The sequence below is a fragment of the Typopeltis vanoorti genome, chromosome 17 (genome assembly GCF_054136105.1).
Source record: "Typopeltis vanoorti isolate ZY-2024b chromosome 17, IOZ_Tvanoo_1.0, whole genome shotgun sequence".
NCBI classification, from domain to species: Eukaryota; Metazoa; Arthropoda; class Arachnida; order Uropygi; family Thelyphonidae; genus Typopeltis; species Typopeltis vanoorti.
In genome coordinates, this window is record NC_143565.1 from 55,046,132 (window position 1) to 55,066,546 (window position 20,415).

General features: G+C 36.5%; 1 protein-coding gene across 4 annotated transcripts in view; it reads left to right on the plus strand.

Moving 5' to 3' along the window:
• LOC150097404 (solute carrier family 25 member 32) overlaps positions 1-20,415 on the plus strand; it is a 101,821-nt gene that overhangs the window by 33,916 nt on the left and 47,490 nt on the right. For all 4 annotated transcript variants that reach the window (XM_090406895.1, XM_090406894.1, XM_090406893.1 and 1 more), the window contains exon 3: positions 10,959-11,047. In XM_090406895.1, the coding sequence (XP_090263021.1) occupies positions 10,959-11,047 (89 nt within the window). The remainder of the gene's footprint in view (positions 1-10,958; positions 11,048-20,415) is intronic.

The window sequence follows — 20,415 nt, forward strand, 5'->3', positions numbered from 1 at the left end:
TATTGAGTGACCACTTTGTAAGGGTATATCATGCTAGTGAGGTTGCTGCTATAACATATGGGAACTGACTTAAATGAATTGGAAGTTCTTAGGATATTTCAGAACCTCAATGTAAATACAGCTGTGGGATTAGGTGGGATGTCAGCAAGAGTTTTGCAAGAAGGTTCAATCGAACTGCAATGCCTCTAACTTAGTCCTTTAAGTCTCAGCTCTGGTAGAGTTCCAAGGGAGTAGAAAGAGAGCAAAATAATTCTTGCATAAGGAAGGTTCTAAGACTGCAGTAGCAAATTATAGACCAATCATTATCTCAAACATGTTGGTAAAAGTATTAGAAAAAAATCTAGGCAATAGATGAAGCTAGAGATTTAGGGGTGGTGGTGGTAAACAGAGTTAAAGTTTAGAGGACATATTGCAAAGGTAGTCCATAAGATTACTTGGCTATTGAAGAACTCATTAACAAGTAAAGATAAGGAAGTTATTCCCCTTTATAAGGCCTTGATACATCCACATCCTGATTGCTGTGCTGAAGTCTGAGTTTCTGGAGAATGAGGAAGTGGTGAAGATTCAGAGGCAAGTGACCAAGATGGTGAGTGGTCTGTGGAATGTTACCTATGAAGATAGATTGAGGGTCTGTGGATTGCAGAAGTTGGTTGATAGGAGAAGAAGGGATATGATAGAAACATTTAAGGTGCTTATAGGGTTTTATAGGATTGATGCAGGGGAAATGTCTCAGCAGTTAGCTGGAGGGGCCAAAACAAGGGATCATCCCTGGAAGTTGAATAAAGGTGTAGTTAGTAGAAATGTGAGGACTAGATTTTTTGCTTAGAGATTAGTGAATGAGTAGAATGTTTTGCCAGAGTCAGTTGAGTACTTTATTTCCAAGATACTCTCACTGGTGTCTGTTATCCCCCCCCTCCCCCCAACATCCATGCTACTAGCCTTGCTATGCCCCCCTTTCCTTCCTGCAATCAAATAATAATTGTTCGACCTATACTCGTGCCTGATTTGCCGATTCAAGGCATCTTACTGTGGAACCCCCAGTAAGATGGTCTATAGCAGCACCCAACATAAATACAGTATTTTGTCCTATTTGCCTGTCTCACACCAAACAGCCTCAAATGAACCACGTCCCTCAGACCTATAATCCTCTTCTAATTTTGTTGGTTGTAATTCTGCATCTATCATTAGCAATACCTCACCTCCTGTCCTGTTCCTTTTATCCTCCCTGAAAATACAATACACTGTACATTCTATCCCTGTAACTATATCATTTTCAGTCAACTAGGTCTCAGTGATGCCTATAATTTTTGGCTAAGTTGAGCTTACCAATGTCAAAAATTCCTCACCCTTATTCCTGATACTTCTTGCATTCGTGTACATGCATTTCAACATGCCTTTTGTACCCATAATTACCCTTGTGTAATGTCATTACCAACCCATTTAAATTGGAGACCTGTAAAATTATGAAATACACTTAGTAGTTTTTTTCTTAGTGTTAGGTATTATAAAATATTTGAAATGAAACAAATCACAGTAAATATTGTTTATTTAAGATAAAATTTTCAGCATTTTCATTAGACATTAGAATCTGTATTGGCAGATTAATCAGATATTCTCAGATTATTATGAGATAATTATCAGAATAATCTGTTATGTTCAAGTTGAATAACCTAGATTTTTTCTTTTGATTGTTGTGCAACTGTTTAACTTGCACTGAGGATGGCCATTAAGTAGCTGGTTTAAAACTTGCCTCTACTAAACAGTATGGCTGCCAGTTGATTGTTAATGATAGCCTTCACCATTACTTTAATAGTGTAAGCAGTGTGACCATGAAAAGAATAACAATTAAAAGACTAAAATGCCATTTGCATAAAATATTACACAAAAACATGAAATGTCAGATTTCACTCATCCAGTAATTAATATACAGTAATTAATAATGTACTTTAAAGCTGTTTCATTACACTGTGTTAAATCTTCTCAGGTACATATATTATCAATGTCTATTAAGCAGCATTGCAGAAGATGATCCATGGTTTGTGTTTTACCACATGAGCAGCTGTTATTGTCTATGTGGCCCCATCAGGCCATATTCTGCTTTGATCTGCACATTCCAGAATGAAGTCTATTCAATGTCTTCTATCATTGCCAGTCTAGATATAAGCTGTAAGGAAGAGATTTGTTGTTCAGAGCCTCTGGAGATTGTTCTTGCTACATTGTTGACCTTGTAGCTTTTATGGAATCAACCAACAGTTCCACTGAATGAATAAAACTTTTCCTTGATCTTAGCCTCTTATGTACTGCATCATGTCCATATAAAAGATGCCATTCATCATTTAGTTGTTTCCACTCATATCTACTCTGTAGTCCTGATGTGAGGAGGTGCAATACCAGATAGTGAGTATAGATGGTCAATTTTTGTAGGCTTAAGTCAGCCAATAATGTGCTGACATGTTTCATTAAGAACCTTGCTATCTACATTAAACATAGTTTATTAGAACAAAATGAGTCTTTCATGAAAGTTGTTTCCTCATAGAATGCCTGTAAAGCGTGTGTGAAACTTTGATCATCCTAACTTAAGCATTTATGTGTGTGTATATTTACACACACACACACAGGGTAGTTCATAATTCCACGTACAAACTTTTAGAGAACATCAAAATCAATCATATTCACATAGGAAAGCATGACCAGAAACTCCTAACAGGGACACAAAGATACAGAAATAACACAAGGCAGTAAGTAGTGTAAAAAACTTTATTAGGCATAACCGAACAGTGCAAAGTTAAGGCGTTTCGAGCACCCATTAGCAGTTACGAAAGACCCATTAGCAGTGATGCATGTCTGATACTGATGACACATTGATTGCCATATATTTTAGAAAATATCTGGAGTTTCCTGGATATTAGCAGCAGCGATTGTGATTCTTGCCAATAGATCCATGTCAGAGGCATAAGGCGTTTTGTACACCATGGCTTTAAGGGTCCCCTCACAGAAAGACATCAATGCTCGATAAATCAGGTGAGCGTGGGGGCCATGCGATGGGTCCACCATGTTTAATCCATCGAGCCCCAAAGGACCTGTCCAAATACCAACGCACAGAAATGCCAAAATGGGCTGGAGCTCCATCGTGTTGGAACCACATCTGTCGATGTACAGTCATTGGAACATTGTTCAGTAAATTCAACAGAACTTCTTCTAGAAAGGTCCGATACTTCTGGGAGTCCAGTCGGCGCGGTAACAGGTATGAGCCGACTAAACAGTCAGCAACGATACCCGCCCATACATTAATGGTGAAGCATTGTTGTGCAGCATGTGATCGCACAGCATGTGCGTTCTCATGGGCCCACACATGAACATTGTGGTGATTGAAGACCCCTTCACGGGTAAATGAAGCTTCATCCGTGAACAAAACACAATTTGGAAAATCCGGGTCTAAGGCACTTTTCTGCAGAAACCATTGCGTGAATTCCACACATCGAAGATAATCTTTGACATTCAGAACTGAGCCCATTGCAGATAAAATGGAAATAAGGACTCAGAGTGCAAAACGCACAATACACTGGATCGAGATACTCCTATAGCAGAGGCAACAGCACGTGTGCTTGTCTCTGGATTATTGTCCATCGCATGCAACAACTCCTCTTCCATGGTGGGATTTCGCATCGATTGTGGCTGCCCATTATCATGCCTGCAATCACTGAATGATCTATAGTTGCACAAATTCTGATGCAAATGTGCAAACATTTGGTGATGCGGTACACGTCTGTTTGGGTACCTTTCGCGATACATTCGTACAGCGGCTCATCCATTACAGTCAGCAAACCCGTAAACGAGGTGCTTGTCTGTCGTCTCAACGTTCGTAAAACAACGCATGTTCTTCGTACGACATCGAAAGGTTGAATGAGGAAGCCCCAATTGCTCACCTGGAATGCAGGTGAACAGTGCGTGTTTCCAGTCATGTGTTCCTATGTGAATATGGTTGATTTTGATGTTCTCTACCTCCCCTCTAAGTTTGTACATGAATTTTGAACCATTGTGTGTGTGTGTGTGTGTGTGTGTGTGTGTACACAGGATGGTTATATATACAGGACTTTCTATATATATATACAATAAAACCTCTTTTTTACACTTTCCAGGGGACTGATGGAAAAAAGTGTAAATAGCAGGAAATGTTAAAAAATATTTAAAAAAAAAGCTGAAAGATGACTTACTGCTAGTATGTGAGTCTACATACCAGATTTAATAACTGAAAATAAATGAATTTCCAATTACTTACATTTATCTATTTAAAAAAAATCTTTAATTGTTGATTGCTTTTGCTTTTTCTGCACTCTTATAAGTTCCACCTACCTCTCCACAGTGTATAAGACATTAAATACCCCATCGTCTCCTGATGCACTTGCAATATACCACCTGAAAACAGAGATAGCTTCCATTGCTTCTTTACTAGTAGGGACAGTAGATTCTTGATCAGTCTTCTTCAACCACTTCTTCCTCTTCACCAAGGTGGTTGGAAAGGATGTCTTCTACCCTTGGTACTGTTGATGTGATCATACCATCATCAACATCAATATAGTCTTGAAATGAGGATGACTCATCCATCACATACCAGTTGTTGGGCTCTGACATATCTTCTTCTTCCTCCTACTCTTCCATAAATGTAACTCCTGCCTTCTAGAAACAGTTGGATATGGTTTCAGGAGTAATATGCAACCATGCTTTGGCCACATAATGCATGGCATCAAGGATTGATATGGTCATTTGTTTTGGGTCCATACCATTATCATGCATAAACACAGCTTTATCAGCAAGCATTTTTCTATATTTCCATTTAAATGCATGGATGATGCTCAGATCTAATGGCTGAAGGCTCACTTGTACAATTAGGGGGAAACCTGAAAAAATTTCCAGCTCAGAAACATTAATGTTTCTGAGCTGCAAATCTTCAGGGTGCACAGGATATTTGTCTAGCAGTAGTAGTATTTTGTGGTGATTTGCCCCCATGTTAGCATCCAGAGCATGCATGGTGGATGTGAAGTTGTTGCTGCTGGTCATCCATGGTGTGCTGTTGGCATCATACTTAGGCAAATTTTTCATGTTCTTAAAACACCTTGGCTTTTTTTAATTTACTAGTTATCAGTGGAGGTGATTTTTCTGATCCGTTGACCATGAGCAAAACAGTTACCTTCTGCTTGCTGCGTTTTCCATCATGACACTTCTCTCCTTTAAAACACAATGTTTTACTTGGCAGAATGTTATAAAAGAGCCCAGTTTCATCAACATGGAAAATATTTTTTGGTTTATAGTCTTGAATAATAGTCTTTAGTTCATTCTTCCACTGGTTTACAGTTTCCCCTGCAACACTATTGACTCGTCACAACAATATTGTGGCGAATCTTGAAATGATCAATCCATCCATTTGATGGAGTAAAACCATTAATCCCCAACCTCGCAGCAAATTCAAGGGCTTTCGCTCATAGTATAGTACCATCAACTGGAATACCCGATGCTCTCGTAGAAACAAACCACTCTGCCACAAGTTTATCCAATTCATCGTATGTCGATGTCCGGATATATTTTCGTTTTTGACACAGCACCATATTGCTTTGCATTGAGTTCAATACTTGCCTGTTTTTTACTATCGTGTTCAAAGTAGACACGGAGAGTCCAAGATCTTTTGCTAAATGCACATGTAGTCCGGCATGCCAATCTACACGTCACAGAATTACCATCTTTCCTTCTACCGAAATACGTTTTCTGTCTTTTTTTCTCCATGTTTCTCACATGGATCATCTACCACTGCAACTTGAAAACAACTATCACACGGTAATTACGTAGGCAAAAATTCTGCAATATCAATGTAGAAAGTATTTTTACCTTGGGTATAATTATGTTAAAGATACCAATCAATTTTAAACCTGGTTTTACTCCATTTTTCCCAAGTAAGCAAACAGACAAAAATGTCAAGTTTGCGCCTGCAAGTGATGCAAGACAAGCCTATCCTACAGGTAGTGCAAGATCAAGGCAACTCGTGGTAGAGGTGGAACAAGCTCCGATCACTAATCTTAATATTTACCCTTAATGCCAAAACACATCTCCTAGAAGGGGATGTATGATGTTTTGTATTAAAGGCAAGGGGCCACTACCCAGACCGGTTTCGACCTTTATTGAGGTCTCATTAGTGGGAGCTAGGCTGGAAATACCAAGATTTAGTAATACAGAGCTTGTAAGTATTTTACCAAAACAAGTTACCATAAGGTGTTTTAACCTTATTAAATAAAAATCTCAGGAAGAGATATCAGCTAGTCTTCCATCACTTGCAGGCGCAAACTTGACATTTTTGTCTGTTTGCTTACTTGGGAAAAATGGAGTAAAACCAGGTTTAAAATTGCTTGGTATCTTTAACATAATTATATCCAAGGTAAAAATACTTTCTACATTTATATCTCCTCCTGAGATTTTTATTTAATAAGGTTAAAACACCTTATGGTAACTTGTTTTGGTAAAATACTTACAAGCTCTGTATTACTAAATCTTGGTATTTCCAGCCTAGCTCCCACTGATGAGACCTCAATAAAGGTCGAAACCGGTCTGGATAGTGGCCCCTTGCCTTTAATACAAAACATCATACATCCCCTTCTAGGAGATGTGTTTTGGCATTAAGGGTAAATATTAAGATTAGTGATCGGAGCTTGTTCCACCTCTACCACGAGTTGCCTTGATCTTGCACTACCTGTAGGATCAGCTAGTCTTGCATCACTTGCAGGCACAAACTTGACATTTTTGTCTGTTTGCTTACTTGGGAAAAATGGAGTAAAACCAGGTTTAAAATTGCTTGGTATCTTTAACATAATTCTGCAATATCAATTCGTACTGTGATTGAAAAATCAAGGTATCGCTCATCACTACATTATTGCTGCAAGCATACATGTCACCGCGATGGCGGAAACGAAACTACAGTCGAAAGCAATGCCATCTTGGAACAGATTTCCACAGAAATTGATTTGAAAATCAGTGTTGCCACCTGATGAAAAATGCAAATCACGGGGAAATAACGTCCACATCGAGTTGTTAATGGCAAGGAAAACAATATATCGTAAGAATAGGCCTTAAGATGGGACCAATGGAAAATGACATAAATGGCAGGAAAATGTAAATTGCGGGAACGTAAAAACGGGGTTTTACGTTCCCGCAATTATGTAGAAAGTATTTTACCTTGGGTAAAATACTTAGGTATAATATATGTTAAAGATACCAAGCTATTTTAAACCTGATTTTAATCCATTTCCCAAGTAAGCAAACAGACAAGTAAGGTAAGTTTGCGCCTGCAAGTAGTGCAACTCGTGGTAAAGGTGGAATAAGCTCTGATCACTATTCTTAATATTTACCCTTAATGCAAAGCACATCCCCTTGAGGAAATCTATGATGCTATGCATTAAAGGCAAGGGGGCCACTACCTAGACCAGTTTCGACCTTTATTGGGGTCTCATCAGTGGGAGCCAGGCTTAGAAATATCAAGGCTAAGTAATACAGAGCTTATAAGCTCTGTATTACTTAACCTTGGTATTTAGTATTTAGTTAAGTATTACTTAACTAAATACTAAATACTAAATTTAGTTAAGTATTACTTAACTAAATACCCTTAATGCAAAGCACATCTCCTCAAGGAGATGTGCTTTGCATTAAGGGTAAATATTAAGAATAGTGATCAGAGCTTACTCCACCTTTACCACCAGTTGCCTAGACTTGCACTACTTTGCGGGTCACCCAGACTTGTGTTAGATCCTGAATGAAGGAATCTTGCAAAGAAATCATTCATTCAGGGTCTAACATACTAACAACTAAACAATGAGAAATACCTGCACATCAGCTGAAATTAAAGTGAAACTTAAATTCCAATGTGTATAAAATTGCATTTTATTTTATGTACCATGTATTTTAATCTATTGCGATTATACCAAGATCGAATTAGAGAGCATCTTAAAAGAGGAATTTGTTAATATTATTTAAGCCTCACTTTAGCTGTATAGAATGATTGTGAGTCACCAGATAGATATTAAGTAACAATTCATAGAAGGTATACAACTACGCTTGTCCAGCATAACACCGGAGGCAGTAGCTTGTGCAGAAAGTACGTCGATGCGAATTCCATGAATACAAGAGTATAACAGCAAAGGGGAGAGCAAGAGATGAACCCAAGGGGAGAAAAGATATAGGTTGTGTGCAAAGGGGTGCTCGAACGAAGAATATAAGGGAATGAGCACCGTATCGGCTCTCTCTTGTCTTATCATTTTTCCTGGTTCCTGGTTTGGAAGTTAGCCGGTGGGTTGAGTAAGGGGGATGAAGCATCAGTGCTACGATGTCGGATGGCGAGCTTTCCTGAGAATGTTGTAAGATTCCACGCAGAGCTGAAGGTGAAATTTCCAGCCGTAGCAGAAAGGAGCCCCCCCCCCCCGCTGAAAAGTCCCATCGAGAGGAATAGAGATGTTTCCTGAGATGCAAAGAATCAAGTCTGTGATCGGCAGCAATTATGAAGATAGCATAGCTCCTATGCTGGAGTAAGGACAGCCAATAGACGAGGTAACCAGACGCACATGTGGTGCAGAAAGACGTTGGAAAAAGTTCGGTAATGTAGAATTACTCTATTTTGTTTAAGTTAAGGGATATTACATCCCATATTGTTTCATAGCTGAATAAGAAACTCTGAGTTTCATGGCGAATATAGAAACTATATAAAGTTCGGCGAGTCCAAGCATAAGCAAACTTATGCTTGGACTCGCCGTAAGTGTTGAAAGATAAAAAGGGAAGATATAAAATTAAAGAAAAACAACGACGTAACACTTGCACTACTTGCAGGCGCAAACTTGACTTGCTTGTCTGTTTGCTTACTTGGGAAATGGATTAAAACCAGGTTTAAAATGGCTTGGTATCTTTAACATTGATTGGAAGAGGTCTTTTGTGTTGTATGTGGATTTGTATGAGATTAGGATTGTAGATTTATAGTAACTGAATGATATTACAATGTTTGTTATATTATCTTATGAATAGCTTGCAGAAAGGAATTTTAGCTTAACACCATAGCATTTGCTATCTATCCCAATTATCAGTCACTGCGTCTTGCATGCTTTTTAACCTTTGATTTAAATTTAAAGTGTGTTGATCTTTTAACTCGAGTTTCCTTATTTAGTATTGAGATAAATTGAATGCCTGAATTTCTTTAGTGTATTTTGCTCTGATATTCCAATAAACATGATTTATTTACCTATACCTGAGTCATGCCTGACTACGATTCCGAATTACCACTTATAAAAATAGAAACTCTTTTGTCGGGAAGGAATTAGAAAGTGTATATAATCATAGATTTAGGTCATGACTGCAGTCTGAATCTATACAGCCGTATTAAAGTAAAATATAGTGTAATAACACCTCAGAATCTAGTATTGTCTCCCTTAGTAAGGATCTTTTCTGCTATAGGATACTGGCTGGCACAGCATAATATAAATTTGCTAGTATCCGAAGAGGAAACAATCCTAGATGTAAGTATATTAGGCCTGATATCTGAAGAAGTAAAATAGCGATTGAAAGATAGAAAGGGATGATATAAAATTAAAGAAAAACAACAACGTAACACATGCACTACTTACAGGCTCAAACTTGACTTGCTTGTCTGTTTGTTTGCTTTGGAAATGGATTAAAACCAGGTTTAAAATAGCTTGGTATCTTTAACATATATTATACCCAAGGTAAAAAACTTTCTACATCTATCTCTCATCCTGAGATTTTTATTTAATAAGGTCAAAGCACCTTATGGTAACTTGTTTTGGTAAAATTCTTATAAGCTCTGTATTATTTAACCTTGTTATTTCTAAGCCTGACTCCCACTGATGAGACCTCAATAAAGGTCGAAACCGGTCTGGATGGTGGCCCCTTGCCTTTAATGCATAGCATCATACATCTCCTCAAGCAGATGTGCTTTGCATTAAGGGTAAATATTAAGAATAGTGATCAGATCTTATTCCACCTTTACCATGAGTTGCCTAGACTTGCACTACTTTGTTTGCGCCTGCAAACAGACAAGTCAGTCAAGTTTGCAGTCACAAACTTGACTGACTTGTCTGTTTGCTTACTCGGGAAATGGATTAAAACCAGGTTTAAAATAGCTTGGTATCTTTAACATATATATATTAAGGATACCAAGTAATTTTATAAACTTAGTTTTTTACTCCTTCTCCCAAGTAAGCAAAACAGTTAAGTTTGCACTTGAACGTAGTACAAGTCTAAAGGTAGTACAACACCAGCACAGCTCTTGATAAAGGTGGGTAAACACGCACACAATACACACACAATATATATATATATATATATATATATATATATTGTGTGTGTGTGTCTTTTTAATTAGGAAATTATAATTATTGACCATATTTAGTTATCTTACATTAGATGTTTAGGTGGCACCTTTAGAATTGTCCATTATTGCTTATTTGCCATTCTTTGATCTTGTACTGAAGATGCCTGTGACACTTAGTTGAAAATTTTACATTAAATAAGTTTTTTACGAGTTTCTTCCATTTTTATATTTATTTTGATTATGCAGATTTGGTATTCCATTATTGCAACAAATTATCTAATTTATTGCAATAAATTAGATAATTTAATGCATGTTCTTTTAAAATTATGATATTGGATCATTTTAAAATTAGGTTTCTGATTTTTTCATTCTTCCATTTGTAACAATATTTGTAAATACTTGCTTGTGTTTTGATTCATCTATCATTATTAATAACTTCTTACTTATGAAATAAGAATTTGACATTTTTGTCATTTCTTCATGCAAAAAATTTTTTAAGAGAACTAGAAATGAAGAAAATATAAAATAAAAATGTATTGTGCAATGCTGCTGTCATACTTACTGATTATAGCAGCAGGAAGTACAAATAAGTTTTATGTTCCAGCTATAATGCAATTAAAACATGGATGCTGCAAGACAATAACTCTAAAACTCTCTCAGCAGGAAAACATATGTTGGCTGCTGCCGAAGCTGGTAAGATACTTAGTTTTTTAAATTATATAATGATTAATTTTTCTGTTGGAGTATTTATGTACCATATTTATTATACTTACTAAAATAAACAAAATATGCTTAGTACAGTACTTCTTGCTGGCTTAGTTTTATGCAACTCTGTAATAAAAATTCTCATTTATTTTCCTTAAAATATGATATGAACCATTTATATAATATACAGTTTAGTACTCGAGAAATTTGTACTACAAGTTCTTCTTTATGCGCTCTTTCTTCATGTTACTTATGAAAGATCTCTGAAATTAATATTAGCATTTTCATAATTCTGGATTTTTATAAGTTTATTATATGGTGCTGAAGTTCATTATATGAGATGGAAAAAATAAAAATGAAGTTGTTATTGCTTAAATTAGTGAACTGCTTGATCTTCCATGATTTCTTTGATAAATTTAGTAGTTTGTTTTCACTGATGTAATATAAAATTTCTTTCTGTGTAAAATACAGTGATAAGCTCTGCATTCATGTTTTAAAGATAATACAAAAATCTGATCTCGTTTTTCGCATTTTGCATACTGTACTTGCATGGCATCATTCGATTAGAGCCTCTGTAGCTCAATCAGTGTGGACAAAGCCCTTTGGTCGGAAAGACCTGGGTTCAATTCCTGTCCGTGATGTAGGGAACCTTTATCTGGTCTCTTTCGACAAAAGGTGAGTTAGCCGGTCTCATACGGAGGTAGTGGGTTTTTCATACCGTGTTCAGGCAAACCAGTCCCGTGACAGTCAGGAATACTTAAGACCCAGCTGTAAGCCTGATTCATCAGCTATGTCGGCCCCAAGCCCAAATAAAATTAAAGGGGATTGAGATGGTGCTGTACTTCCCTAAAAAGGGCCCCCTCAATTACAGCACCATCTCAATCCCCATTGTATCATCATACGCTAAATAAATAAATCAGTTGGATTAACATAATGGGATCCTATAATAGAAAGGAATTTTTATAATCACCTTGAAATTCTAAGGGTATCCAGTCTTTTACAGAATGTGTAGATGTTTGTTGGCATAAGGAATTTATCAAAAGTTCTAACAGAAGCCAAATATATAGGATGTTTTTTGCAGAACAGTTAAGTAGTGCAGTACCACGACAACTCATACCCAAGGTTTACTTTGTTTATAAGCTCTGTTGCTTTCAAGCTTTTTTAATCTCATGAATGTTTATTCTTTTATTTAAAGAGTTTTCACTGTTTCTAGATAGGGTTCCACATCTTCAGGACATATTTTGAAAGGAATTGAGATCTTATGAGAATACATGCCTTAGGCATGAGTTACCTTGGCATACGTTACCTAAACACAACAAAACTCTTCTCCCCAAGACTAAATTCACCTTTTGTTAATGCTTTCAGTCACTGGCCTGATCACTGTTTCAAACTGATTTTCATCAAAGACTGGACAGAAATCATGCAGAATGGGGAACCCCTGAATACTATTGTAGCTCATGTTTGAAAGATATTTTTTGTAGGCAAAAAATATCTTTCAAAGAAAAGAGTAATAATAATAGAAAGCTTCAACTTGACATTAGTAAATCTTAACAGAAAGAATAATTAATATCCATTTTATTTTGAAGTCAGGTAGGTGAAAGGTGTTTGCCTTTTTGAAACTTTAAAGTTTCACTATTGATGGTGTCTTTAAAAGTGAAACGTACATGAATCTAGAAAAATTAGATCTCAAATTAGGAAGAACAAAAAAAAAAAATAAAAATACAATAAACAATAAACATGAACCTTTGCATAACCAAAACCGAACATGCAGGAACCATTGTGTAACATTCCTATATGTTCGGTTTTAGCTATTTAATGGATCTCAAATTATATAATGACATCAGAGGAGTTATATGAATCATATTAATTACTTAGAAACTCTTTGCGGTAGCAAATGTTTCGCCTTGGAAGAGGAATTAAAACTGAGGAAAGAAATAATTAGAGTTATCAATATCATTATAATGAGTAAGGCAGAAGGACATCTTGAATAATTTCATTAACTATAAGATGTTTTTATTTGGGTGATAAGGAGGGATTAGCCGCATAAGTCAACACTAAACACAAAGATAAACTTCCTAAAATCCCAACTCTAAACAGATTGAAGTTAATTTTGCTTCAGAACACAGAAACGAAGTCCTGACAAATAATGTAAACTCATTCATATGGTATCCTGTTCATGTGTGTAGAGGCTTAAGTGTGAGGGCATCATGTTGACCACATACACAACACTTTCCTCTCCAATGGGTACAACGATCACAACATTAAAAAAAATAATCAGGTCCTCCCCCATTCCCCGGTCTTCTCTTCAGAAAGAGTTTAGAAATGCCGTCACCATACCCTACATCCATGGCACATCCGAAAAAATAGCCAAGATTTTAAAAAAAGTACAACCTACACACAGCATTTAAGCCTCACCGCAAACTTGCTACCCTTATCCGCTCTACAAAAAGATCAGCTCCCTCCTCTCTCAGTGCCTGGAATCTATAAAGTACCCTGTTCCTGTAAACTGGCATACTTTGGACAGACAGGCAGATCAGCTACTATCTGCCTGGAGGAACATAAGTCATACATCTGCAACCACAACTATGGTCAGTCAGGCCTGGCTGACCATGTCTTGGATACAACCCACAGGATCTCATGGGGAAAAAAACACCATGCTCCACCACAGCAAATTCAAAAGAGAAAGACTATTCTTAGAATCAGCAGCAGCTCTCAGGAATCAACCAAATCTTAACAAATATGGTTGCATTAAGCTTCTTAAGAATTGGGAAACACTTATCACCACAGGTCCCACTTTACATTCCAGGCCACCTACAACCACCCTTAGAGGGTGCTCCGCCTAGATAGGTCTTTAGTGTCACCCACGTGGTTGGGCTTAGTATTGTTTGTTATTTGTTTTTATGTTACATTAGTTTTTTTTTTGTAATCCCTGAAGATGTCTCATTGAGACAAAATATATTAGAATTAAATTCTGTTTTTAATCCTTTGAGTGCTGTATACAATCCATTAAGCCTCCAACAGCCTCTTGTTCACTGGGTACATATCAAGAATTTGAACTCATCTATGATAGCAATAATTTTTTTGTGAGTGAAATTAAGACTAATGGGGAAAATGAGAATTAGAAAGCAGGATAGTTTAAAATAAATAAAATAAAATAAAGAGTGAAGCATGGTAGAAGAATTAAGAAGTATTATCTAGAAGATATTGATTAACATTCATGGTGGGTATGTCTCTTGCATAATGCTCCTGAGTTAACATGCAATAGAAGTGATAAAAGGATTATCTGGGAGTCATCTAACATATTCACGTTAGTGTTATTTTGTGCATCAGGCTTTTCTTATTAACAGAAGTGACAATAATATAAAATGAGTAAATAACACAGAGTGGTAGTTTGATAATTTAATGGCTAAGTTTATCTGTAGAATAAATTTCATAGAAATCTGCAGTTATTTTTGAAATGTTCTAAGTTCTTAAAGAAATACTGTAAGAAAATAAATGATTAAAAGAATATTGATCCTAAGATGCAACTTTGGATTCCTAATTACTATTTGAGTTAGCAAGAGGATAATGCATGGATGAGGTTTCAAGGCAAAGCCTACAAGAACTTTTGAAACAGATGAGGTCAGCACTTTCAGAAAAGTCACAAAGTTATGAAGGAAATGGAGAAAGTAATGAAAAGAGATACTTTAGAAATAAGGGAACTGAGATGGACAGACTTTGGAGTGAGAATTGTAGATCTATATCAGATATTGTATTCATAATCTGATGAAAATCATGAAAGAGGTGTGGTACTTACTTTTAGTGAAAAGACAAGTAAAAGCTTGATAAATTGGACGCTCATAAGTGATCGAATAATAATGATTAGTTGATATTCATCATGTATTAAATTAACCATAATACAGGTTTGTGCACTTGCAAATGAGAATGACCTTGAAGAAAAGGAGATTTTTGTAATAAGTTTGATACATATAGAACGATTACTGAAGCATGATGTTCTTCTTATGGGTGACATGAATGTTAAAGTTGGAAACAGTGAAGATGAGAGAGAGCAGTAGGTAATGAAGCATGTGGTCCAAGAAATGAGAATGGTGGCATTTTGTGAAATAATAATCATGTGATAGGAAGCTTATTTAAATATAAAATGACCTTTGATATTACAGATGGCAGATCAAATCTCAAATTGATCATATTACAACCAAGGGTAATTTTAAGAATTTGCTCTTAGATGTTAAAGTAAGGTGAGAAGCTGATATAGGATCTGATCATAAATTAGTAATGATCAGAGCCAAACTTAAACTGCATGGTAGTAAAAAAAAAAGATTAAAAAGGGAAGAATATAACTAAATTAAAAATGAATGAAATAAAGGATTTCTTTTTATTATGATAAGCAACTGATTTCAAATTTTGGAAAGTGAGAAAGTAGAACTCCAGAGGACATGACTGAAAAGTTTTAAAACAGTATAATGAGGCAGCAAGAGACTTGGGTGCTAAGAAGAGGAGGGGGGAAAACCAAGATTAGTTATCAGACAAGACCTGAACACTTGTAGAAAAAAGACATCAAATTAAAATGTTTGCTAAATCTCATATATATATATATATATATATATATATATATATATATACACACACACACACACACACACACACACACACACACACACACACACACACACACACACACACACACACACACATATACAGGGGATACTCGAGTAACGTCGGAGATCCGTTCCTATGGACCGATAAGGTGATTTTCGATGCAAGTCGGAATTACCATAGCCTAAGTTACTTACCTAACCTAAAACACCCTAAAGTCATACGTATCAAGAAACAGAACTAGGACATAGGAAAATGAAAGGGAGAGCATAATTACTATATAGTACAGAAAAATTACAAAAATGAAACTGTAATAAAAAAACAAACATAAAAATGAGAACAATCCCCAAAATGACAAATGAAACTGTACATTCTGTACAGGTGATTAAAAAAAAAAAAATGAAAACAATTTATCTTTTATCCTGTGGTTGGCTTGCAAACTGAAGGGGCGTTACAAGGAAGGAGAGACTGTGACTTAATGGAAGGAGGAGGCTGGAAGAGGAACTGAAGACACAGTTGAGGTACCAGCACCTGCTGCAGGCCTCTCTACCTTCGTGAAAAAACGTTCCAGGCTAGTCTGGAATGATACCATCCTCTTCTCCTCGTATATCTCCCTATAACACTGCAGGCAATCCATAAACCCTCAGAAGACCTTTGTGTACCTAGCAGTGTTGGGATCGTTGGCCTCAAACTTGGCCAGCCCATCCTCAATGAGGGCAAAACCTTCTGCCAAGCCCTTGGTGGTGAATCTCCTGGGTTCAGGGGTTGGAACCGTTTCCTTCTCCTCAATCAGCTGCTTCTCTAACTGAATGAGGTCTTCTGCTGACAACTCCTCCCTATGAGATGCCAGAAGCATTGTGACATCTTTGGCCTCCACTTCCAAATTCATCTGCTTTCCCAGGACAACAACCTTCTCTATGACAACTTCAACTGTCTCCTCATAGCCATGGAAATCATTCACAAACTGGGGACACAGTTTTTTCCACACACCATTCAAATTTGTCTGCTTCACTTCATCCCAAGTATGCTCAATGTTTTGTATGGCATTATAAATGCTATACGATTTCCAAAAGTCTTTGAGGGTTAAATTCCTGTCTTTTTCAGTTGCCCTGAAAGCCATAGCAAATGTCCTGCAGAGGTGGTAGGCCTTAAAGGAAACAATAACACCCTGGTGCATAGGCTGCAAAAGGGCTGTGGTTTTGGTGGAAGGTAAACCACCTTAACATTAGGGTGAAAGTCATCCAAGTGGGCAGGGTGACCAGGGGCATTGTCTAGCACTAAAAGCAATGCCTTAAAGGGCAGACCCTTGGCTTTACAGTACCTCTGAACTTCTGGCACAGAATGGTTGGTAAACCAGTCTTCGAAGATTTGAAGTGTCACCCATGCCTTCTTATTGGACCTCCAGATGACAGGCAGTTGACCCTTCCAAATGTTCTTTAGTGCCCTTGGATTTTCAGCCTGATAGACCAACAAGGGCTTCGGTTTTAAGTCACCAGCAGCAAAGTCAGTCTCTCCTTACCAGCTTTATGGCCTGATGCTGCCTGCTCCTCGTTGGCGATATAGGTACGATTAGGCATATGTTTCCAAAATAGGCCTGTCTCATCCACATTAAACACTTGTTGAACACTGTAGCCCCCCCCCTCCCTTATTATCCCAGCCAATCCCTCAGGAAATTCACCAGCTGCTTTATCATCACCACTAGCAGCTTCACCCTACACCTTAAAGTTATGTAAATTGTCCTGAGCCTTAAACCGCATAAACCAACCTTTACTAGCATTAAACTCTTCACCTGCACTTGTTTCCCCCCTTTCACTTTTCAATGCCTCAAATACAATCTTTTTGCCTTTTCTTGAATTAACATAAGGCTAATTGGGATACGACATTGATGCTGGTCTTCCAGCCAAAGAACAAGAAGCCTTTCCATCTCAATCATGAGCCTACTACATTTTTTCATAATTGCAGTCGATTTCATGGACGCCAATCCTTTCGCGTGTTCAAGGATGCGAACTTTATCCTTGATAATAGTCCCGACTGTGGTACGACTTAAGTTCAATGCGCGGTTGATGTTCGTTGGCGTTTCTCCCTTTTTTACCCTTTTAATAATGTCTAATTTCACTTCTAATGCAATGGCTCTCCTTTTCTTCAACACACTGCTATTGGAAGAGTCTGCTTTACGTTTGGGAGCCATATTGAAGGGTAAAAAGTCACAAAAAAACACAAACACAAAAGTGAGAGAGCAGATGTAAACAAAGCACGTGGTACCCAAAGAGCGTATGCTAGGACCCAAGCGACACCACCTCTCCCAAACAAACGGCACGTAATGGCGTATTCTTCTGCCATGCTCACAAACAAGTTCACCTGCGATGTTTGAATTTTACTTCACGCTGCTTCAAGTCGAATCGGCGGCAATCCCATAAATAATTGAAAATTATTTATGGGATTGCCGCTGTAAAGTCGAAATGACACATGTTGAGGATGACGTAGGTCGAGGACCCCGTGTGTGTGTGTGTGTGTGAGATAAAGATACCAAGCAATTTTAAAAGCTAGTTTTTAATCATTTTTCCCAAGTAAGTAAACAGACAAATCAAGTTTCAGGTGAAAATGATTTTTACATCTTATATATATATATATATATATATATAGTGAGAAAGATAAAAGATCTGTAAGAGAAAATAAAGGGAATTGGGTGGAAAGTTTGGCAGAAGAAGCACTTTGGCTGCAGCATTAGGACACATTGAAAATACTGAGATGACAAGGGTAATATGTTCTGAAGAAAAGAAGACAAGTAAAATGCTTTAAGGATAAAAATGATTTGCTACTAACTAAAGAGGACAATATTTTTAGAAGATAAAAACACTTTCATCAGATTTTGAATATAGAAAGCAATATAACTGACATAATTAAAAGTTCAGTAATGGAAAACCTCCTTATAAGCATGGATTCAAAATTACACTAAAATTTATATCTAAAAATGAAATAACAAATGTAATAGAGAAGATGAAAAGTGGAAAGGCATGTGACAATAATATAGCAATAAAAATGCTTAAGACAACTAAAGAACTGTGGCTCATAAATTGTAACTGATCTTTAATAGTGTACTAGAGACTGAAAAGATACCCAAACAGTGGAAAGAAGAGTTATAACTAATTCCAAAGAAAGGAGATCTCACTTGATGAAAATTGGAGAGGAACTAGTCTATTGTTAGTACTTGCAAAACTTTTCTGTAAAATATTGATAAATGGAATTACACTTAAAAGTGGAATAGAAAATATATTATGGCATAAACAGGTTTGTTTTTAGAACACTGGGCAATTCTCTGCATCACATTTTTACTTTAAGAAACATTAATAAACAAATTATAGAACTTATCTCATTAGGCCTAAATTTTGTAGATTTTGACCATATTGATAGAAAAACGTGATATTTATTAGAAGCTATGGAATTCATGAAAGCATGTGAGAATAATAAAAGAAGTAAAAATTATGTTATTACATGGCAAACTATCAGAATGGTTTGAGATAAGGACTGGCGTGAAACAGGGTTGCATAATATCTGGTTTGCTGTTTAACATAATCATTGACTAGATTAGGGGAAGGTGAAACCTAGTTCACATTTTGAAGATCTAGGTTATGCAGATGACATAGTTTGTATATAATCAAAATACACTGATACACCAGCAAAATTTGAAGCATTGTATAAAACAGCAAGGTTGGTCTTAAAATAAATAAGAATAAAACAAAAGTTCTTAAATTGAACAGGAAATGTTACCAACAAATTAAAATTAATTGACATGCTGTAGAAGTTAAGAATTTCATATTTGGGAGCAAATGCAGATACTGAAGGTGGAACTGACAGGGATATGATGCAAAGATTGATAGAAGCAAATACTTTTAGAAAATTAAATAATATATGGAAATCACCGGAATATAACAAAGATCTGTATTTAAGTTTTGTCGATTTGGAAAAGGCATATGATAAGGTGACAAGAGAGAAGCTCTTTAATACGCTGCAGTTATAGTATCAATGGGTCATTATATCAAGCAATACTTAGTCTTCATTTGAGTTGTAAGTCAGCAGTTAGAATTGAAGGAAGTACAGGAAGATAGTTTAATGTTAAATCTGGTGTGAGACAAGGATGTACATTATCCCCTCTGTTATTCATTATCTATATGGATCACATTATGAAGGAAAGTATTAAACATGATATCAATTGGAGATGTTAATGTCAGCTCTTTGCTTTATGCGGATGATGTTATGCTTCTAAATAAATCCGCTACAAGTCTGCAAGATTCTCTGACTAAATTGAATAGCTATTGTAATAGATATGGTATGAAGGTCAGCAATAAAAAGACAAAGCCAATGAAAATAGGTAGAATCATTGAAAATGTCAACTGTGTTGTGAATGGAGAACCTGTGGAACAAGTAAAACATTTCAGCTACTTAGGCATGATTTTTACTGAAGATGGTAAATTAAATATAGAAATAGACAACAGAATCAGCAAAGCTGGTATGGTGTGAAGTCAATTGAATAAATTCATATGGAATAAAAGAGAAATTGGTCAGAACACTAAATTAGCTGTATACAAGACAGTGTTCAAACCAGTTTTAACTTATGGATCTGAGAGCTGGGTCAGAAGTAAAACACTTGACCAAAGACTAGAGACCGCAGATATGAGAGTCCTGAGAAAGATTATAGGCGTGAACAGATGGCATCAATGGCAATATCATATTAAAAACGAGGATATTAGGAAAGAACTTGA